This window comes from Phasianus colchicus, chromosome 3 (genome assembly GCF_987193195.1).
Source record: "Phasianus colchicus chromosome 3, bPhaCol1.hap1.1, whole genome shotgun sequence".
Lineage (NCBI taxonomy): Eukaryota > Metazoa > Chordata > Aves > Galliformes > Phasianidae > Phasianus > Phasianus colchicus.
In genome coordinates, this window is record NC_143438.1 from 43,095,983 (window position 1) to 43,119,639 (window position 23,657).

The window sequence follows — 23,657 nt, forward strand, 5'->3', positions numbered from 1 at the left end:
ATTGTCTCACTTCAAAGACCATTCACATCATAGACCATGGAGCCAGCTTATAGTCAGCCAGGCATCCCTGGTGAAAATCCAGTTTGTTTAGGAAGTCCCGTAGGAAAAGCCTATGCATGGAAAATCCCCAGAGAGAAAAGAGAAGCTTCATTTAGGATAGAAAACAAGTCATTAGCACAAAGACATGAGAGGCTGTAGGACATCATTACTTGGCACAGCCAACAGATGCTGCTAATTTCTATTTTTCACCTGAGACAGCTAGGGCTCTGCCACATTTACTGTGCAGACAAAAATTTTTTCCCAGGCTATTCTTCTGTTCTTTCAGCTAAAAGTGCCACTTCCTACTTTCTCTGGGTGTTGCTTTTACAGTTCCTTGATTTTGTCCTTATGGAGGGTATCTCCAGGATGTCTACAGTGCTCGAGATCTTCCAAGAACTCAGATGCATTTCTTTAGGATGCTTCTGGTTCTTAGGCCTGGTTCCCAGGCCAGCAGGCATTTTCTTCTGTCAGTGTTTTCTGTCAACATTTTCTCATTGCAGCCAGCTTGCCTTTAAAGCTGCTCCCATTGCCATCTTGAATCAGTTATAAAAAAAGATACAGACAATGCAACCTTATTTTTATTGATGGTTGCATAGGAAGGAGCATTGGTTTTCTTTGATACAATAAGAAAAGCAGTAAAGAACAGACTAATTGCTGTATTGAAGGATGTGATTTTTTAAAGGGGCAAGAGAAATTCTGCAAATGGCTTAAACCTTCAAAAGTATATTTTGCTGTTTGCATGTCCAGAATGTTCTTATGTTTTAGGAATTAATTCCAGTCCAGCGTAAGAGTTTGTTTTTAACTCATAAAGCTCATTCCTATACAGAGGAATGTTATTATTTAATATCTCAATTTTCATCTTATTTTCAATCACATAACATTTCTGTTGTTTACCATGCAAAGTACAGCATGGTTTCAAGGAAAAAAAAAAACAAAACAGAACTTCTTGATAAAAAGGATTTTATTAAACCTCTTCTTTTTTCCACAGTTCTATTCCTGCTAGCTGAAACCTCTTGGCACCCAATCCCTGTGCTCTGTCAGCAAGCACTCCTTCACGGCATAGCTACCCCTTACAGCTTTTAGTAAATTAAAATTAGACTCATCAGAGACGATCAAGAAACAAATGTGATGGATCTGAGCAAAATATTTGAAGGTTTTATGAGTAAACATAGCTTTTAGAATACTTCTGAAGAATGCAGGTTACCCTCTTGTTACCTGATGCTAGTGATTTAGCCTGGAGAGTCGCAAAAGCCCATTCTGAAGCATGTGGCAATATCAAGAGCAAGAGCTGTCAGGAAATACACTGATACTTTAGGTTTGTGTGGCACAGAGCCCATTTATCCTTCCTCCCCATACAATCTGCTGAACCAGCTCCACGTCACCCTGTACAGTAATGCTACTCCATAGAAATTCCATGCAGTAATGGTCCTGCTTTATCCTCCTGCTGCCTCACACCAGCTAGCCCTGAGTCAATGCCAGCATGCTGAGCCACAGCCATGCTATTCCTGTGCTGACCCATCAAAAAGGAAGCTTTTAAGTCATAACTGTTTCTTCAGTGCCCTATGTGAACTACTCAATCCTTGCAAATCTGAGGCTGTTGGAATTGAAATCTGACAACTGCAACAGTCTCTAGACGCCCAACACATCCATAAGAAATGTCAATGAGTACAGTGTGCAGTAGAAGAACATAATATCCAACTGCATAACCAGAAAGGCAAGGCTTCTTAGACCCAAATATAGGAGAACAGACATCTGAATCCAAAATCTCACTGATTACAAAACAACTCCACACCATTACAAGAAAAGACATACTAATGCACCTTTTAAAATAAGTTTATTAGTCAACCACAATTATAAAATTTAAATATTTATACAGTAAGATGGAAATTTTTTTAAAGTAATCCAACTCTCCAAATTGCATTTTGCTGCAGTATACACAGGAATGGTTTCTTTTACTAGTTGATCAAACATCATCCTTTAGTTATTCAACCACTTCTTGAAGGTATGTTTAATTTTGAGAATACATTTCACATTTCTCAGTGCAATATATGAAAGAAAAAAATCAAGACCACGATAAACTGATTCCAAAAAGAAAAGAAAAAAAAAACCAAAAAAAAACAGGGCAGGCACTTTGAAGTTGGCCACTCAGTTAGCAGCTCGTGGTTCATGTTTGCATTTGTTGTCACGGTTGAAAGCCTACAGATTAACATGTTCCTTTGACGCACACAAATGACTGTTCCAAATATTGCAGTTTGTTTTGCAAAACATGCATGAAGACCCCAAATTTTTTAAATCTTCTGTAGGAGAGAAGGAACACAAAAGCAGCCAGAAATGGAAGCATTCACAAACATCAGTATAAGGCCCTTTAACATTTATTCAAAGTAACATGTTAAACCCCTTCATTCTCAGGTAATAGATTAAGAGGCCGAGATACACATCGTCTGCGAGGGTGAGGATACTGGAGGTTGGCAGTGTCAGCATCGCAAGAGTGCTCTATCAGAGGAGGAGGAGGAAGGAGCTGGGCATGACTGGACCATCTCGATCCAGCCCGTGGGGAATCCAGAGGGGGAAAGAAATACCTGAAACAATTAAGACAGGAACAAAACACCAAAACAAAAACAAAACAAAACAAAACAAAAAAACAAGAAAAAAGAGAAAGGCAGTAAATACAAGGAGAACCAAAGGGGAGAAAAGACATGCTGGAAAACAAAACAAAAAAAAAGCTTTAGTATATCCATGCCAAAACCAATAGAACATAATAGCAGAAATCAAGGCTTGTAATTCAAAACAAGACAAATCTGGAAACTGTCCTTTAAGGAAAAAAAGTTTTCCCCTGAAACTCATAGAAAGAATACTGTAATAATAATTCTAGTACCCATCTTGCAGAATGAATAAACTGCTTTGGAAATCAAAAGAATTTCATAACACAGCTATGAACATGCTTTCACTCTCCCAGAATTCCTGTGATCCGTTAACAGCTTTTAGTAACACTCCATTTGCAACACAAGTTATACATTAAAAATCATTTAAGTACATTTTCTGCATATGCATCTAACTCAGATGAGCTTCATGGGACTTCCAGAATAGACATAAAAACATTGTATAGCTTTTACAATAGTTTAAATTTAATAGTATACATTTACAGAAGATAACTGCTTTCAGCGAAGTACAATCTTTGTGTCTATTTAGTATTTCTGCAAAATACTCAGGATCAATTTCAGCTTCCTGGTGAATTCAGAACTCAGAATGACAGCACTTCTTGTCATTTTTCTGCCATTTTTATTAGAACTTACCCGTAATATTTGTGTGTTTTAGTATAACTACATTAGATACCTACAGGTGTTGTCTATATTGTTTACAGTTCTGTGGACTTGCCTAAAAGAACAGCTGTACACTTATGAAATTACGGACAATCCACAACATGCTGCATTTTGGTTTCAACTTTCATATGGCTCAAACGTTTGCATTATTTAGGACAGTACGCTCAGAATTTTAGTTACGCATGGAATCATTGCCATAGGAACATACAAACACATCAGAAAAAGTATGCGTCCCAGTCAGGATGAAGAAAACTTGACAGTACTTACAAAACACATATTTTAAGTCATACTAAGTTATAAATGAAGAAATGCCGAACTACCAAAAGCTACCATCTGTACAATTGTCAAAACATAGTTTTCTTTTTCCTTTAAAACTAACAGTTGCATATATTACAAAGCAGTTACAAACTTGTGATGTTAAGGAATCTCAGTCAAGTGTTAAACACTATGAAATGTAAAACACAGCAGTTATCAAAACAGTTTTAATGAAAGTTACTTTAATGGTCACTTCCCTCCTCCCATCCCAACCAAGGACAAGATTTTCATTTTTACTCAAGAACTAGCTCATTTGACAAGTAATTTTAAGAAACTGTTCTCATGGAAGTTTTTTTTTTTCTTTTGATTTTTTCTTTTTTTAAACAAAAAGCCTCTCCTAGTATTTTTCTATCAGGAGTTTCAACAGTATCAAACTGTGCGGCCTAGTACAAAAAAAAGTACACAACGTGGTTTAAAAAGGTTTTTTGAATAGCGTTTAGTAGTTAGCAGGCTGCTGGTGTCTTGGGAGAGGTCAAACGGCGTTGGGGAGGGGAAAAAGGAGTTCATTTTCCATTCCTGTGTGCATGCAACAAGCAGCAAAACATCAAAGTTACTCCAGTTAGCTTGGTATCAGCTCTGCTTTCTGTTAAAAAGGACATAATACAGATGGAGAAGGGAAATTGTATCACAAATCCAGACATATATAATTATATCAGCATAACAATATCACCCTGCAACTCCTTTCCAACAATCTGTATCATCCATTTAAAAACTATTTTGGCTGAGAACCCACTTTAGTGACCATGTTTTAACAGTTTTCCAGAGATCCAGATGTACCTACGCCTTAGCTATCTCATGTGTTTAAACATATGAACACCAAAACATCATGTTTGTGGTTACAGACAAAGTAGATTGTGTAGCATACCAATTTAGTCAAATGTCAGTAAATAAATCTTATTTATAAATGTTAATGGCTAAAAAAAAAAGTTAGCAACTACATTTTTGCAGTTCATGCCAACATGATTAAAACAGAAAACGCGTTAAGTGCACCTTAGTATGAATATGTCCCATCCTAGGACATATTCTTAAATTCCACAGCCACAGACTTAATTCTGTAACCAAAAGCGAATCCCAATATCTAACTTTCAAAACACAGAGCAACGGAGGAAGTCTAAAATAACAGTACAAGTTTCAGTTTCATGGTGGCTTCCTACCAACATAAAGGAGAGAACCACCACCACTGAGGTGGTGTACGGGTGTCTTTCTGGCAGTACGGCTTAGATAGGGAGATTATGGATCCACGCCCCATACTGAAGAGGCCTGTATCTCCTTCCTGCAGGAGTCCAAACCACTTACAGCTACATAGCTTTCGATATCCCATGTCCAAGATGGGAATAATTCCAGCTTTTTTTGCTACACAATAAGTAGCAATTGGAACCAGACGACCAATATAATTTTGGCTTCCTTTCTTTCTGAAGGCTTGTCCCATAACCACCTCATGCTTTCCATTTATCTTGTGAGGAAATGTGAATGCCCTTCTCTCTTCAATGAAGCTACGGATTTGGAAGCCAGAACTGCCATTCTGAACTGCCAGAACTGCCCAGGGATGGTAGAAGGGGGAACAGCAACACTCCAAAACCTATTCTAGTACTTTACAGGTGAGCATTTTAAATTAAAAGAAAAATATTTGTATTGGTAGCTGTACATGGATGGAAATGAAAGCATCTGGGGAAAAACAAATAAAAGTAGCTAAATAGCCCGGAACTTTCTGCTGTGGAACTTGGTCATACCAAGTCCTTATACAGCACACATCCTGTAAAGCACTGTACTCACTTCATCTTACAACTGTAGGACCCAGTAATTTCTAGAGTTTAGTGTACACAAATTAAAAACTGGTTTGGGTTAAGGCAGTTTAATTTACCTATTTAGTAGCAATTATTAAAGAATAAAAACAACATAGAAAGCAGTAAGAATTCCATTTGAATAAGGAAGATTAAGAAAACCCAAAATTTTTACTCAAATGATGTTACACCTGCAAAAATGCAAGTAAAATAAACAAACAGCAGCCTATGATTGTTGAAGTCCTATGCTATAAAGTGTCTTTTCCTCCTTCCGTTCTGCTACATTATCCCAGTCAAAAACAGAATTTGTTGCTGGTATTTTTGCTTAACTTTTATAAGTGCATCTAAATGGCAGTTACAAAGTTTCAAGTTTCACCTGGTTCAAAACTACTTCAGGAAAGATTTTTTAAGAAAGCGAAAAGACTAAAAGTGAAAACCACTGCTACCATTGCTTATTTATACAAGGTAATTCCTCTTACTACTAGTGTAACAGACACAAACACAGAGCAAGGCCAGAATAGCTTGCAGTAGTATTCGTGCAATAAATGACACCACACTTTAAAAGAATACAAGACACGAAAACTAAGTGAAATGAAGAATCAAGAAGATTCAGAGAAGAAAGTATTTGCTGAGATCTAGTTTCTTTACCAGTTAGCCTACCTGCTGGCAGATGATCCATTTAGTGAATTCTGTAGGCTTGTATTGGCTGAACCTAGAGAGGCGTTAAAAATTCCCTGCTGGGAACTACCATTGACTGGACTCCCGTTACCTTTCAGTATACCAGTGCACTTCCAGTTGTCCATGTAATTAGCTGCAAATGTATGCAGATAGAAACTGTTAGTTTGGACTCTGAAACTCAGCTTTGGTACAATCATGATATTTCAACTGCTGGCAGCTGGTGTGAATTAGAACTACACTTCAGCATCAACAACATATTCTGAGTAGTTGAGTATCTGGTCCTTTAGCTGCTTGGCATTCTCTGCCTATTCATTATTTAAACCTCTATTTTGTCCTGCTGTAAGAATAAGTTTGCTTTGTCCTTAATAAAAAGCTGAGAAACTACTGAGAATGGACGAGGAAACTGCCACTGAGTTTTGTTGTCACTTCTTGAAATTTAAACAGAAATATGAAAACGCTCAGGGAGAAAAAAAAAGACAGATTGTCTGAGTACTGTTTTAACAGAATACAGTTCTTCTGGGTTTGGCAGCAGGCAAAGACAACAACTCAATACAAGTTACAAGTGACAATTTTACATAGCTGTGATCTGGTAAAACAATTTGAGATTACCAGATATAGTGCAGTAACAACTATTCACAGAAACTTAAATCATTCCCATGTTCCAGCACCTTATTTCCTTTCTTCTGACATGTCAGTGCAAAAACCTATCATCCACTGATCTGAAAAGCTTTTACTCCAAAAATACTTCCTCGAATCCACAAAGCTGATGCACTTCAAGGAGAAGACCCGCAGAGTTCTTACCCTTCCAAAGCCTAACACAGCCATCATCACCAGAGGAGGCCAGCACTGTGCCCGTGATATTCCAGCTGACTCGCCACACCTGGGAATTGTGATTGTCAAACTGAGCCACAATATGAATTTCAAATTTTGTTAATCCTCCAGATGAAGTCAATTCTTTCCTGTTAAAGAGAGACGTGACAGTTTTGCACACAATTGCTCGAAGTTCTGGCTTGAACACAATGGCAAAAAGAGGCCTATATCCTTCCAGAAATGTACTTAGCAGCTGTATAATAGATCAGAAGTATTAAGAGGTATTCAGACAGAACTGACATTTTGCTCACAATCTTGTCATCTTAAAAAAAACAGGCTGCTAAATAAATCGAATTACATCCTTTGCATCTCAGATACTACTAAGAAAGACTCTACAGTATGTACTGTATCATACTGAACTATGCTCCAGTCCTGCTTTTAAGCTCACCTTAGAGGTTTTAGTGTGAAAATTCGTACATCTTTGGTTGCTACAGCTAAGATGTGAAAGGATCTTCCCAGATTTGGAGCAAATGCAATATCGTGCACAGGATCTGTGACTGTCATCAGAGCTTCTGCTTTTGCGTATTTCCTGTAGGGCATGAAAAATTAACCATTAGTGCCACTAAAATTGCCAGGGTCACTAATTATGTAAAGCAAACATAACAGAACAGGGAAAAGGGGGTTAGTTAGGATACATGATGATGTAAAGCTGTAATTATTTTAACATAAATTACATTCTAAGTAATAATTACAAGCTAATTTCTTCAGAAAGTGAATACATCAGATACATTAACTACTAGTATCATAACACTAAATGTATGGGAACTGTTAAGTCATAGCCTGAACCACTGAATGATCACATGGGGAAAGGACTGGGTCAACCCTGGGAGCACAGGTGAAAGCAATTCAGTTGTGTGACTGAAAGGGGTGGAGCCTGGCTGCACCTCTCTTAGACCTCATTTAAGGGCTGACTACCACTAGGGAAGGATCTCTGGTTGGAGATCTCTTCCTTGTGGAGTCTCTCCTAGATCTTCAGAGGCAGGTGAGCACCTTTACTTTTCCTTTGAAATACCATCCTATCCACACTGGTTCCTTTGTTATTACACTCCTGTATCCCACTTCCACTGTGTTAATCTTTCTGATTGTAATACTAAATCATAGAACAAAGCACAGATTCCAGTACAAAGAAATTTCTGTCAACAGATAGAAGAAAACTTTAAAAAATTCTTTCATTCACAAATCTGAAGAGGAATTTCTACTCCAGTAACTTACTAAATAGCTTGTGCTTGTAAGCAGACTACTATGTGCCTCCTTTGCTGTACAGCAATATATTTCATTTTCTTATTTACCACAAGGTAAGTTGCAACAAACTTTCTGTATTGTTAATGCACACAGAATATAGTCTGAAGCCAGGCATAAGCTCACAAAACATCCTGGAACCATTCACGTGGTAGTCATACTGAATGAAACTCAATTAGTGGATGACAGATTGTAAGTAGTTCTGCATGCATTTTCTGGTTCCGAATCCTTAACTCCCAACTGCTACTGACTGCTAGTAACTCACAGGACTTTCTGCCATTATAAATATGATCTTAGAACCATTTTTGTTACCTTGAACAAAACAGTTTCTAGTTCAGCATAATTCAAACTTCTAACTTTGGTCCTACTGATTCCTTGTGCAAAACTAAGCACAAAAATTTGCAGAAGCATAAAAGCAACTCTCCCTTTAAAATTCCAGCAGGAATACTGGAATTTCTGTGTTGAAATAAAACAAAATTATAAAAATCTGTCATTTTCTTTATCTGTTAGCATTCTGAGGTGCCTCTTCCATCCAAAGTCTTACAGACAAAAGTGAGGAGTATTATTATTTCCCACTCCTCCCCATGAGCAACAACAGGAATGAAACAGAAGGCCAGACATTACAAGCTATTCTAAGATCCCACATATGTTGTTTTTTAGCGTACCTGGTATTCTCATTGTATTCATAAATTTGAACTTTAGCCAATATATTTGGACTGTTGTCATCACTTCCTACAGCTATCATTGGAGAATGTGCTCTGGAACTGGAAGTAAAAAGATGTGCATTCTGTTAATAATTATTTCACAAGCCATCTCCAAAATTTAAGAAACATCTGTAGATAAAACAAAAAGATTGCCTAGAAAGAAATACAAAGTATTATTCATAGTTATCAGTACTACCTCAATTCTGTTGTCTTGAATGTGTACTTTACACAGCAAATAAAGATAAAACACTAAGGAATACAATTTGGCAATTAGTTCAGGATGACACATGCTCCCAGACATCAGGATTAAATTCATATATGCATTTGCAGTGAAGTATTCGCTCTAAGGAATATGGCACCATCTAAGGAATATGGTCTGCATCCAATGCAGCACTCTCAGTGACTGATTTAGGGGGATTTCATTCAGGTTTTGGAAAACCAATTACAAAAAGTAAACATATGAGTACTAGTTCTTAAATCAACTTTTAACACAACTTCCTAGGGTGATGTAGAGATAAAGCCTGTACTCTGAACCTTTGGGACAGATTACTTATGTATTCTTCAGGGTGGGGATAACCCAACCATACCATTCCTCTGCTCTCTTTCTGTCCAAGTAGGTTAAATACATCACTGAGCCTCTGAAGACACAACTAAAGGAACAGTACAACCCTTAGACTTTGTGTTAGCAAAGCCTGTGGTTCCTAGTGCTGCCAAGGGTGCAAGTCCTTGTTAGAGTTGTCCAAATTATTATCTGTTGTAGCAACTTCCTGAAGCAAAGACATGGGAACGGTCTCTTTGTAAACACTTTTCCTTAGAAAACTCTCAGGTAAGTTTTGTGGGATTAAAAAAAAAACACATTACAGCTTGTTAATTACTGCTTGCAATTAAGTTTGGGAATACAAGCTCATGGGACAAAGGACATTCTGTAACACTTCCAGAACTAACTCTTCAGATCTTCTGCTTACAGTCATAAAGCAACACCTATAGTTTTATTAACGTACCTTGAAGGATTCCACGAAATGCAACTACAGCTTAGCTTACATGAGATTTCATGCTGCAGTGACCACTGACTGAGATTCATCACATCTGGGGCTTCATAAATCCTTACAACTCCATCTGCTGAGCAAGTTGCTAACATAAGACCCATGTGTTTGGGAGCAAACTTCACATCTGTAACAGATGTCCTACTGTCTACAAGAGTGGTCCTCTTTACCTGCAAAAGAAAGGCAGAAATTCTTGGAAGTCTCCATCAAAAATGCATTTCCTAATTTGTTGACTTTTTTCCCCTTGCCCAGAAGTGAAAGTCTGACAACACCACTTCATACCATCGTTTATTTCTTCCATCCAGAACCAGAATAACTTTATATACTGACTTAATAGGGAAAAGGACAGGTTACTGTACTGGTGCCATTTGAAGCAGGGACATGCACTGTGATATCAAAGTTCTGAGAGCAATGGAAGTTATTTAAATTAAACTTCAGAGAAAAAAACAAAAAAGGAACACAAGCATAAAGTACAAATGTATCGGCAACAGGCAGTTTGAACGTGTCCTCTCCATACCTAACACTGACAGTATCAACTGTGGTCCCTAACAACACTGCTTTCTAATCTCAGTGCTACTGAAGTTGACCATGAAGTGTTTCCCAACAGAAGTGTCTGATCAAGCACTTCTGAGAAGGGAATGGGAGAATACAGCAGACATTTGATAGGAAAATTATCTAGAGTAAAAAAGGACAAAAGAAGTAAATTTTGTTCTAAGCTTTCTCTTTTCCTGTCAAGAAAGCATGAGTTTGACCTGAAAACTACAGATCAGTACAGCCTCCTGCACATGAAGTCAGCTTCCATACCCTGCTGGGTGCCACAGGTTCCAACAACCCAACTCTGGCCAGCTACACACTTTAACATTAGAAAGCTTCAGTGGAAATTAGAAAATTGCAGATTACTGAAGGCAGAATATAGTCCTGGTGGAACAGTATACTGAGATCTATAAGATCGAGTGTCTGCAAAAAAAAGTCTGTTTAGATATAGAAATTCCCTCTGTGAAATGCTATCCAGAAAATCTACTTCTGAGCAAAATGGTTTATTCTCCAAACCTGAGCTACTGTTTCATAGAGGAAAAAGAATGGCACAAGATGGTGTCAGATGAATAAAGAATAAAATACCTACAACTTCAGTTCTATCGTGTATGGGATTCAGGTTTGCAGAGGAACATCTAAAAATACCAATGTTAAATGACACTTAACTGGCCTGAATGTTGCCATTTAGCTGTCTGTCCAAATGTCTTGAAAGTACTCCTATATTGGAACATTGCCACAAATTAACAAAACACAATAAAGTCAAGGACACTTCACATTAGAGAAGAAAATTTTGTGCATTCTGTTTCAGGAATAGCAAATATGTTGCAAACTCAGATGTCCAGTACATGGTATTTACAACAACTTAATGTTCAGTCTTCTGTGTAATTCTGGAGTTCAAACAGTTTACAGCTTCAGCTGTAATACAATAAGCAAACAAATCAACGAGGCACAGCAAACCTGTTTTTCCAGGCACATGTAAAAACTAAAATATAAATTTAGTTTTATGTTTTACGTTAATATGTTAAAATCTTACCCAGTGACTCTGGCCTCGGAGTTTATCATTGGATTCTCCCACTATTTCTTCCCACACAGCTGCTGTTCTATCAAAAGAGCAGGAGGCCAGGACCTGCCCAAACTCAGGATGGGCCCATGTCACACGCCACACAGAGCCGCTGTGCGTCTGCAAGATAACACAAAGTGCGACAGTTCAGAGAAACACATTACTCCAAGTGAGCATGAAGGGTTTTCCATGCACTTTTGTGACTTCCTGCTGTAAAACAGAAGTAAGAAGTCTAAAGTAGCATACCTAGCATTTCTAGGTATTATTCATTACTGCTTTAAAATTCTAAGTTCCAAAAAGCATAGCTGCCAACTAAGATTCTGTCTTGACAGGAGATACAGCCTTCTTTTACATTTTCAACCATCACCATGCCCATTTCTAGCTTGTCTGTACTTTTCCAGAGCATGTGTAGAGCATTACTTAGCTTTTCCTTCTTCACAACAAACTCCTCTTTCATACCTGGTCACTGAACACTGCTTTTGCTAGAGAAAGGGAATATAAAAGCTTCACTTGCACTCCCTTTTATAGGGATTACTGTACCATGGTCCTGTTATATACAAGCTCCAGGATAAGTCAGACGCTGAATGCACTAGTTAATTACTTTGATGAACTACAGTCTCCATATATATAGTTCTCAGAAAGGTTATGGGCAAAAAACACAGAGGTCAGTTACAATGTTGTACAGCCATGCCTATTCCTTTTTCTCCCCACAGCCAAGAAAATACAAACAAGGAAATATTCAATTAAAAGCAAAAGTACTGTTTTCCAACTCCTCAAGCACACACTACTACTGTGTGAAAATATATCTCTACAAAAAAAAAAAAAAAGAGAGAGAGAAATAACAGTATCACTGTGTAATGACTAATAATACAAACCTTCCAGCTTGCAGTGCAATGCCAATCCCCATTTTCACTTTTGTCCCAGACCTATTAAAAAATCAGAAGACAATCATATAATTGGTATATAAGTGCAACAGGTAGTAACAAAAAACACAGCCACTAAAGAAAAAAATCACTACTGAATGTTTCCATCTGGAAAAATCTCCCTAGTGCAGTACTGTACTATGCTTAACTTTGAAAATATCCTTCTTACAGATACGGAGGACAGGCACATGCCTGCAAAATCCACCATCATGCAAAGTCTGTCATTTGTAAGCAACATATTACACACAAGGAAACAGATTATGGCCGTGTTCAATACATTATATCCCAGGAGCAAATCACTTTGTTTTACTGCAGCAGTCCCACAGTCTTCACCATGGTACAAGCTCAGATGTGGTCCCCAAACCCTGATGTGGCTCCTGGCTGTCACCTCAGACAGAATAGAAGAGTTCTGTTGGAGAGGACCTACAGAGATTGTGAAGTGTGACTGCAGGGCAGAGCAAGGCAGGAGACCAAACAAATCTACCATTACAAAGTGGGGTAAAAGATCTTATTTCCACTTCTAATATTTCTAACTTGATCTATGGACCACATACAAGGAACGTAACCTCCTATTCTCTCAATTTATCAGCCTGATGTGAGGGAAGCCATGAATCTTATCAGCCATGAAACGCTGCAACTTCTCCGCAGCTGCTGTTCTGCAGGGCCCATTTGCTGAGAGTGGGACATACATCAAATATAACATGGCTGTGAAACTTCTTAAGAATCTCATAAAGGACTGTTGTAACTGGAAAGCTACATTATGTTGTTAAAGGTGTGGTTTCTAAGTCCTACCTAAATCTTGCTGTCTTTCTTTTTATGCTTCAAGTTTTACATACTCGATCTGATCAAAGGCTGCTGCCTTAGTCCTTGGAGCTGGGTTGGTTTTTCTTTTTTCCTGTTGCTGTTGGTTTTGTTCATTTCTTAACATGTGATCGGAGAGAAAAAGTTGTTTGCTTGTGTACTGGATTCCCATGGCAGGGTTCTGGGACTGGGGTGCTGCAGGGCAGCTTCTGTGAGCAGAGCCCAGCTGTGCCCCACGTCAGCTCAGAGCTCCAGCTGCTTCAACTGGGTCCCACCGCTGCCAGAGCTGAGCCTTGAATGATGCTGGGCGTGCTCTCGGAGAGCAGATTTTAGAAAGGGAAATAACACCATGGAACAGCAGCTGGGAGAGAGAGGGGTGAGAGAAGTGAGGAAACAGCTCCGCGTGCACTAAGGTCAGTGCAGAAGGGCGGGAGGAGCTGCAGGCACACAGCGGCAGCTCCCTGCATCCCAGGAGAGGCCCACAAAGGAGCAGGCCGTCCCATCGCAGCCTGCGAGCACCGCGTGGAGCAGATCTGCCCGTGCGGCCACGGAGGAGCCCGCGGGGCAGCGGCGGATGAGGCCAGAAGGAGGCACGGCCCGCGGTACCCACGCGGGAGCGGCCCGAGCCATAGCCGCGGCCCACGAGGCCGCACAAGGCGAACCCATCCCCGCAGCACGGCGGTGCCGCAGCCGGGACTCGCGCGGGCTACTCGCGCTCCGCGGTTCCGGGCCCTGCCCGCCATGGCCGCGCCGCTCGCAGGCCGCGTGCGGCCGCCCGGCCCGCCTGGCGCCGCGCCCACCTTGACGCTCTGGTCGCTGGAGCAGGTGGCCATGCGCCGCCCGTGGAAGTCGAAGGAGACATCGTGGATGAGGTCGCGGTGATCCGCCGCGATGCTGCGCGCCACGAACATCGCGGCGCCGCCCGGCCGCCACGCTCCCTCCGCTGCGCGTGCTCGGCCACGCCCGCCCGCCGTCCGGAGGCGGGGCGCCGCGCGGGCTGCGGCGGGGCTCCGTGCTTTTCGGAAAGCTGAGGCGAGGCAGGGCGGTTGCACGGAGGTCCCCGGTTTGAGCCGGGGGTAGGCTGTGGCTGGGAAGGGTTCCCCTCTCCGTCTCTTTTTAAGGCAGGTTTAAAGCAACCGTTTGCCGTCGCGCCGTGAAGAACCGTCCGGCCGTGAGTGCCTGCCGCCGGCAGGGGGCGCTGTGCAGCCGCGGCGCGCTCCCTGCAGCGGGTCACGGGGATGCGTCCAGGCGGCTCTTGGATGTACGCGGGGAAGGAGGCTGCGCAGCCGCTCTGGGCAGCTGGCTCCGGTGCCGTGGCACCCTCACACTAAAGAAGTTCTTCCTCGTGTTCTTGTGGGACTGTGTTCCAAACTCTATTCCAGCTTTTACCCGTCGCTCCTTGTCCAAGAGCCTGGCCCCACCCATTTGACTCCCACACGAGGTGCTCTATAAGCACTGATCAGATCCCCCCTCAGCCTTCACTTCTCTAGGCCGAATGGTCCCAGCTCTCTCAGCCTTTCCTCTTAAGGAGATGCTCCAGGCCCCCACCATCTTTGTCACCACCAACTGGACTCCTTCTAGGAGATCCATGTCTTTTTTTTTAACCAGGGAGCCCAGAGCTGGACACAGGGCTCCGGATGTGTCCTCACCAGGGAGAGCAGAGGAGGAGGATCACCTCCCTCGACCTGCTGGCCACGCTCTTGTTAATGCACCCCAGGATCCCATTGGCCTTCTTGGCCACCAGGGCACACTGCTGGCTCATGGCCGACTTGCTACCCACTAGGACCCCCAGGTCCTCCGCAGAGCTCCTCTCCAGCAGGTCATCCCCTAACCTGTACTGATGCATGCAGTTGTTCCTCCCCAGGTGTAGGACTCTACACTTGGCCTTGCTGAACCTCATCAGGTTCCTCCCTGCCTGTCTTTCCATCCTGACAAGGTCTCGCTGAATGGTAGCACAGCCTTCTGGAGTGTCTGCCACTCTTCCCAGCTTTGTATATTTGCTGAGGATAGTCTCAATCACTTCATCCAAGCAGCTGATGAAGAAGTTGAACAAGGTGGGAATTAGATCATGATAGTGGTAATAACTAAAAGTAGACATGCTTTTTTTTTTTTTTTTTTTTTTTCTTTCCATCAGTCATTAATATTAGCATAGCAGGAGCAGGACAAAACTGTCAGATTCATAAATACAGCAGATGCATTCCGGTCTGAAAAAGAGGCATTTGGATATTCTGGGAAATAAAACAATGTTTATTTATTATTTTTTTACTGGCAAGATCATCTCCTGGGTTAAGAGTAAGTAAAATAAATTTTGTAGAATTAGATTAAATCTCCTCAGGAAGACTTCATATTCTATAAAATAAATTAGTTATAAAAGGTAACAGGCCACATTAGAAAAGGGGTTTTCCAGTGATGTAACATTCATCAGCAAACTGGATGAAGGGAAAGAGTCCACCTTTATCATGTTTGCTGATAGTACAAAGCTGGGAGGAGTGGCTGACACACTGGAAGGCTGTGCTGCCATTCAGTAAGACTTGGACTGACTGGGGAGCTGGGCAAGGAGAAACCTGGTAAGGTTCAACAAGAGCAAGTGTAGAGTCTTGCACCTAGGAAGGAAGCAACTGCATGCATCAGTACAGGTTAGGGGATGACCTGCTGGAGAGGAGCTCTGCAGACAAGGGGTCCTTGTATCATTGAAGCGCATTAAAAAGTATGGCCAGCAGGTCGAGGGAGGTGATCCTCCTCCTCTACTCTGCCCTGGTGAGGCCACATTTAGACTACTCTGTCGAGTTCTGGGCTAAACGGTTCAAAACCAACAGGGATCTCCTAGAAGGAGTCCAGCAGAGGGCCACAAAGATGATGAAAGGCCTGCAGCATCTGTATGAGGAAAGGCTGAGTAACTTGGCATTGTTCAACCTGGGGAAAAGAAGACTAAGAGGGGATCTGATCAATGTTTATAAACATCTAAAGGAGGTGGGAGGCAAACGAATGAGGCCAGACTCTTCTCATTGGTTCATAGTGATAGAACAAGGCGTAACAGCCTAAAACTTCAAATAGAAAGTTCCATACAAACATGTGGAAGAACTTTTTTACAGTAAGGGTGACAGAGCACTGGGACAGGGTGTCCAGAGAGGTTGTGGAGTCTCCTTCTATGAAGATTCAACATCTGCCTGGACACCTTCCTGTGTGACCTACTGTAGGGAACCTGCTTTAGCAGGGAAGTTGAACTTGGTGAGCACTTGAGATCCCTTCCAACCCCTGCCATTCTGTGATTCTGTAACATGAGCATAAGATATACAGGACCACAGAAGTCTTGATGTCCAGGCTTGACGCATAATGTATTAAGTCAGGTATAAATAAAGTGAATGCTATATGTAATTTAAATGTTTTACTTCCTCATCTAGGTTGAATGTAAATCTGTGTTATTGTGTTGCCTACTTTTAATCTTGTGAATAAAAAGTTCGGTTTCTTTTAATCTTAACTACATGAAATTAAGAGTGAATCCAAGATTACTTCCTCACAACACATTGTCCTTTGAAAGGTGTATCAAATATAGAAAGCAAAGTACTGAGTGCTAGCTGGTAAGTGCTGTAGCTCTCTGCCCTGTTTCTAGAGCATCCAGAGGGGGGAAATGGCAGCACACAAATGCACAACACATTGCACAGCAGTGGTACAGTGGCAATGGTCAGGAGGACAGAAGCACTCTCGGTTACTGAGGGCAACCAGAACACTTTGTGCCATGTAGCAAGATAATGGGAGGCATGCTTGAACTTGGAGAAACCTCAGAAAATTTGCAGTTTCCAGTTACTGAACCATAAATTCGGGCTGAACTATTTACTAACCTCAGTGTACTTCCTATTGCAGCTTGAGCTGAGCAGTAGAGAAAAACATTCAATTCATGGTGATGTCTGAGGCAGAAAAGTCAGTGGTATTTCCACTTCATTATTTGCTAGATCACATACAGAGAAACGGCATGCTGAATCAGGACAATCTTGATACTTATTTTTGAATGCTTGGATTCATTATTATCTGTAGATTAAATTGAACCACAGCATAGGAGAAGAAAGAAAAAGTATCTCTTATAAGGTTAGTTTTTCACTTTTGACACTGTAGGATGACATTGTTCTCAATGACTGAATAAACCTGCATAACTTCATTAACTTCAGCTGGAAGTTCAGTGTAACTCTACTAACATTGGTAGAGATACTTGAAGCAAGCACTAATTGACACCACCTTGCATTTAAAGAAAATGCAAATAGTGCTCTCCTTTTTTCACTTTTGATTACTTTCCTCATGTGAAAAGAACTTTTGCCTACAGAGGGAAATTTTAAAAGATACCAAGGTCTGCCAATAAGAAAGTAAATCATGCACTATATGCATTAAGAATGCTTATGTAGAAATATATACGTACTTATTTACGTAGGAGAAGCCTGTCTTTCACGGCTATCTCTGTCACATGCTTTGGTCCTATCTGAACTAGAAGCTGATCTGTTACAGAATCATTTGATCATAGAAACATCAAGGTTGTAAAAGACCACTAAGATCATCCAGTCCAACTACTAACCCATCACACAATACCCACTGAGTCCCTCAGTGCCACACAGTTCTTGAACACCTCCATGGTCAGTAACATCATCACCTCCCTGGGCAGCCTATGCCGGCACCTGACTACTCTTTCAGAGAATAAATTTTTCCTAACATCCAACGTGTATCTCCCTGGCACAGTTTGATGCCATTACCTCTTATCCGATCACCACTTACCTGGGAGAAGAGGCTGACCCCCACGTCACCACTGTATCTATTAAGACTTTTGAGATTTGCAGCTAAAGGCACTCTGGAAATACAAGTATTTTTATTTGATACAATAATATAAGTATTATAGAGTAGTTAGATTCAGGAGAAAAAAAAATCAGCAAATCCAGTCATTAAGTTTGAGACTCTGAAACTTAGTGATTAGAAAGAGTTTGCAAATGTTTGGCACACTGCAAGAAAGTGTTCTTGCATGTGTAAAATACTGTGTCCTCCAAGTTAGAAATCTAAAGGTGGAGGTTTCAGGAGAAAGCACCCATAATTCAGCACTATGTGAAAAACAGGAGATAGATTCCTCTCAAGGAAGAAAATATCAGAGTTAATTACTGTGGAGTGTAAGTCAAATGAAGTGACTAACAGATTACAGAAAGAAATTAGTAGCAAACTTGGATTACATGGGCAGATATGGGAATAGGTAAAGTCCACAGTTCTTCACGTGAATAAAGTGAGAGTAGAACTCCTATATGCGTTTAGAGAACATGGAAAAGTGAACAGAGTGCCCTTTATAGGACATCCTGCTTTGTTGCTGCTACAATCACAGATTGATTTACAATCTGATTTTATTTGTTTTGACAGGAAATCAATTGGGTGTCCCAATCTGAAATTAAAACTTAATTTTACCTAAAAAAAGAATTCTTACATAGATATCAGAAAAAGACAAATGACAACTCCAAAAATCACATTTTACCACATAACAAAGAAAACCTTACTGGAACACAGTAACCAAAATAGTACTTGATTAGCCTAAGAAATGCCATCTGAGCAATGTAGTAGCCTAGTCATAATCAAATATAGCTTCAGCAGCACAAAAACAAGTGAGCTAGGGGGAACCTGAAGCAAGTTTATATAAGCAAGGGGCTTAAACTATTTTTAGTCAGATGAATGTGCAAAGAAATGCAAAGGAAAATTGAAAGAACATCCAGACATGCAACATAACTGACAGCTAGGAAGGCAGTAATGGATTCATAACAGATGGATATGAGGGTTGATCTCAGACCATATAAATACATCTGAGCTATCTTTAAACTAGTGATTTCAGGATGGGAAATAGAAATAGAGCTTGTAGGAGTAAAAATGTAAAATAGCTAGCCTTGAGAGTTCTCACAGGGAAGACAGGAAAGTCTGAACTTAGCAGCTGTGACTTTCCCATCTGTTTAGGTGTGAATGGAAAGAAAAAGCAGAAGTAAGACAATGTACAAATCACTCACAAAGTTGACAGTCAAACTATTTTTTTTTTTGGACTACATCTAACGTAATACTAAACGCAATATTAAAGCTGTTGCTTACAGAATGGACATATGTGCTTGTTTTTGAGTTAAGGAAGCCTTCAGTGCATTTACTTGTGCGGATAATGTAAATCTTTCACTATGCTAAAAAAGGATTTCACAGCACTACAGTAATATTTAATTACTTGGACGGGGATGTCAAACACGATTTGGTGAAGTCTGAAAGAGAAGGGCCTTATCCCACTAATTCTCCATCTCCTCAAATAATTTGTCTTTCCTAAGGCCTGTATACCACCATTTTGCATGGTAAAAACTGCCTCACAGCACTGAACTGTCCTGCCTTTCCCCCTCCTGATGGCAGACACCTAGCATGTACATGTTCCCCTCTCTCTGAGCACCCTTCTGCCTCAGGAGCTCGAGTCTCTGCTGTCCCATGCATGAACCTGGCCTCATTTCCATCTGAAGTCTGCTTACTTTTTATAGAGGGAGTATTTAGGGTCTGTATAAAAAGAGCATAATGGTTGTGGAAAGTGGAGATGCATGAAGTAGAGAGTGGGAAAGAGAGAAAAGGGAAGTGGAGGACAGGCTGAGAGGACTCGGTAGGATTTTGGCTGACTGGGAGGTGGATTAAGTGGCCCTATCCATCCTTTGCTGGATCCCAAACCTCCAGTCTCCATATTCAGGTTCTCCTTGCTCATGCTTCATATCTCTCCAGCAGCAGCCTAGACATTGTTAACATCACCTCTTCCAAAGATCAGCTGCTTCCATAAAGGGAAGGGGCAGAAATAATGAGTCAGGTAGGTCACATTTGCTACTGCTGATGGCACATACTCACTCTGATATATAAAACATTATAAACATTATATCAGCAAAAACATTTAAATACAGTACAACGTATCAAAATAAAAGTATAAATCACTCAGGATGAGAGAGTTGGCTGACAGGAGCTAGAAATCAGTTGTTCATATAGCATGAGCAGCTCAAACAAGCGGTCTTCCTCTCCTCAGAAGAAAAGGCATTGGCAATGGAAAGAAAGAGATGAGCCTGGCAGAAGCCCTTTAATGGGGCTTCTTTGCTGCCCCGTGCTTCTGCATCCATAGGCAACCTGCACCTGTACTACCTGCACCTTCAACTGGCTGTTCTCTATTCAAGTAGAAGAAAGATTCTAAAGTTCAAGTGGAAATGTCAGCATTGGCTGACAGTATAAATCAATGTTTTTAATAATCTTTTTTTTTCCCCCTTTGGAAAGAGAGTAATAAAGGCTTATGGGTATGCTATCTGAACTTTGTCTGGGAAAAATCTGAACTTCTAGTACAGCAGAAGTGGTACAAAACAGTTTGAAAGATTTCTGTCAACAAGACTGACACCATCATTGCAGTATGAGCTACAGAGATAACTCATAGCTCATTATTCTTGTTACATGGTTGGTGCTTTTGCTGCTGCTAAGCATAACAATCATGCTTCATTAAAATTCTATTTAGGTATAACAAGCCAAAGAGCTTTTGAAATTAACATTTAAAGAAGAAACACTTATTCCTCAATCTCTACAAGATCACCCACCTAAATATAAAGATATACACAGACATTAATAGATTTCTGCAGCAATGAGTTTAGCAGACACAGTTCATCTTGAAAACAGCCTCATACTTTTAACTTTCAACAAAAGAGTAATCCTTGGGGCCACTTTCACGTGTCTAAAAGTAGGTGCTTACAGAGTCATGATCAGAAGACCAAATCCTATTACACTGACCCACACTAACAGGAATCCCAGCCATGGCAAGTGCCTCTGCTTACAGACAGCTTCAGACTTGGAGGAATATTATTGAGAGTGCAGTGAAAGACAAAGGGTTTCAAACTGCTAGAAAATGCTTTCATTTCTTCTTAGGTAGAATAGACTGCCTCTCACCAAGATTTCAAATTTCCACACGGTGTAAAGGTAGTAGTACATAGGTAGCAGTTTTAGAATCACCTATTCATAAATGTCATATATTTTATATAGCTTTCAGATCTTTGTGAGATGACTCCAAGTGCAATTTAATGGTGTTAATTTAACTAAGGGACAATGTGGGGACAGAATCCTGATGATATATATCAGCAAATGTTATATAGACAGCACTGGAGTTGTGTGCTGGTGAGATCACCATTAGGAGAAGCTGAACAGATCTGTCCAGAAACATTTTGCAACCCCATAGAGAGAACACAAAGGGCTCACTAGAGGTCTGCTAAACACTCCTGCCCTCTCTGACTCATCAGAAAGCAAAGAAGAAGAAGCAAAGAAGATAAAAAATGAAAGTTTTAATTGAAAGTCAGGAATTAGTTATACAGGCCTATCTAAGCCTGTAGGTGAGACATTTATGCACAATTTATTTCATTATTTAAAATGTAGTCATCTGGCCTTCACTGAAAAGCAGAAAGAATTTATTCTGACAATAGTAGTTCATTGTTTCCAAAGTATTTGAAACATCTGGATTAAAAACATGTAATGAAAACACAAACAAGATTCCAGAGGAGCCATACTTTAACTTCTTCTTATATGACTGCAAGAGCTAAGTTTTCATTCACTGGAAATTTTGAGTGTTTTGTGTCCTGCATTTAATGCTTCAAACACCATCACCTCCCCAGTCAAATTCTCACTAACAAATACAATGCTTTGTAGTCAGCTGTAAGAGTGTGTTCCCTTCAAAAAAGAACTGTACAGTGATGCTACATTCATCCATGACCATTTTATTCCATGTCTCAATGTACAGTAGCTGATAGATCAGAACCACAACAAGGAAAAATTTCCAACAGGAACGACTATAAGGAAGATTACTCAAGGGACCAATCATTAGATGCTGCAAATAATTTACATAATTTTAAATTAATGTTACATAAACTGTGTGATCATAGTTCGTATTTACATCAATACAATTCAACTGAATTGTTTCTAAACTTCACTATTGCAAGACAAGAATGAGGTCTGCACATTTTTAAGTCTATTTTTCTGCAGGCCTGTACTGATTAACATGGTTAGTTGGCCTTACAGGGATGTTTGTGCTGTGACAGACATTTAAATTGAAAGCTCCAGATACATGTCAAAACACAGTCCAAATCTAAGACAGCATCCACCATGTGAATACATTGAAAAGAGCACTCGAGTATTTTGAGACACATTTGTTCGCATCATGCCTGAGGAATAATGGCACTTTTTACATTCCTGCACAGCTCCTTTGTGGAGGCTCAACAACAACTGCTGAACAGTGAATACTTTTTTCAGTGAAGGACACATAAGTGATGCTAATTACCGGTAATTGCTTCCTGCCCAAGGTAACCCACATGCCACATTGTGGAGAAAACAATGTATGCCTAGGATACATAACTGACAAAACACATTCAACATTTCACACACAGAAAAATCTGCTTCCCAGAAGCTGAAATATAATTCTTCAAGATTTGTGCATCCTTGGTGAGTGGCTGATGAACTGTCCTCAATTTCTAAGCATAACTTTCAGGCCTAATGAATGCCCTTGAGACATCTCAAATTAGAATTCACAGCACATTGCAGTGCTCTGCGGGAGGATGGCAGGCAGAAATATTTATATAAACAGATATTGTGCACAGAGTATAAACACACACGAATCACTGAATAGAAGTGTTCTGGGCATGGAGTTTACCTACCTACTGTCTCTTGAATAACAAGAATTAATACACACGACGTATTATTTCCATTTTCCCCCAACAGCGCTATATTCTAATGTCAAAAGATGTAAACTTCAAAGAGTTAACCATGCAGAGGCATGTTGCCTTATTTCAGTGGAACCTCCTTGCTTATCATGCTCTGTATTTATCCCACTTTCTATGACAGAAATGTGTAAAATCTACATTTATTTTGCACACTAGCAGTGCGCATTTGACAGCAGATTTAGCTGCAATGGCTCATGCAGGCACCTCCCTCACCTATCTCCATCATCCTAATTTCTAAGGTTGACAGAACTCTAGAAATTAAATGAGAATTACCCTTAACACTTCATACAAGACCAAGAAATGAGAGCATCACATAATCTTATCATTTGCTTGTTGTCCACTTTTCCTGTTCAGTGCTTAAGCAGGGGCTGGAAAAGAAATGAACATCCACCTTGGGCAAAGAAAATGTCAAGTGAATAGAGCTTTCAAAATGAGCTAAGTTTAAACATAAACATAAACATAAGTATAAATATAAATATCTACACAATGTTAATAATACTCTTTGTTTCTTTACCTTCTTATAGCATTGTTCTAGAACTACAAACCTGTGATTTTTGAGTAAATGCATTATTTCATTCTTAAAATTTGAGAGGAA

The 23,657-nt window shown here is 40.3% G+C and overlaps 1 protein-coding gene across 2 annotated transcripts; it reads right to left on the reverse strand.

The window, feature by feature from the left end:
- Window positions 1-1,859: 1,859 nt before the first annotated feature.
- On the reverse strand, window positions 1,860-14,287 carry SEH1L (SEH1 like nucleoporin). 2 transcript variants are annotated; one of them, XM_031588996.2, is made up of 9 exons: window positions 14,108-14,287; window positions 12,459-12,509; window positions 11,557-11,703; window positions 9,948-10,159; window positions 8,908-9,006; window positions 7,392-7,532; window positions 6,935-7,092; window positions 6,116-6,266; window positions 1,860-2,618 (listed from the first exon to the last, which is right to left on the reverse strand). In XM_031588996.2, exons 1-9 carry the CDS (start codon window positions 14,216-14,218, stop codon window positions 2,429-2,431), a joined length of 1,260 nt encoding a protein of 419 aa, XP_031444856.1. In that variant the 5' UTR covers window positions 14,219-14,287; the 3' UTR covers window positions 1,860-2,428. The 2 variants fall into 2 exon arrangements, with proteins under 2 accessions (XP_031444856.1, XP_031444857.1); XM_031588997.2 differs by having other exon boundaries at window positions 2,476-4,257.
- Between the last annotated feature and the right edge of the window lie 9,370 nt (window positions 14,288-23,657).

Excerpts from the sequence above, each read along its gene's own strand:
- SEH1L (XM_031588996.2), bottom strand. The coding sequence starts at position 14,218 with ATGTTCGTGGCGCGCAGCATCGCGGCGGATCACCGCGACCTCATCCAC. Across the intron at positions 10,160-11,556 it reads TCCGAGGCCAGAGTCACTGG|GTAAAGAGGACCACTCTTGT; the intron begins GTAAGATTTTAA and ends TTTCTTTTGCAG. Across the intron at positions 6,267-6,934 it reads CTGTGTTAGGCTTTGGAAGG|CTAATTACATGGACAACTGG; the intron begins GTAAGAACTCTG and ends ATACATTTGCAG.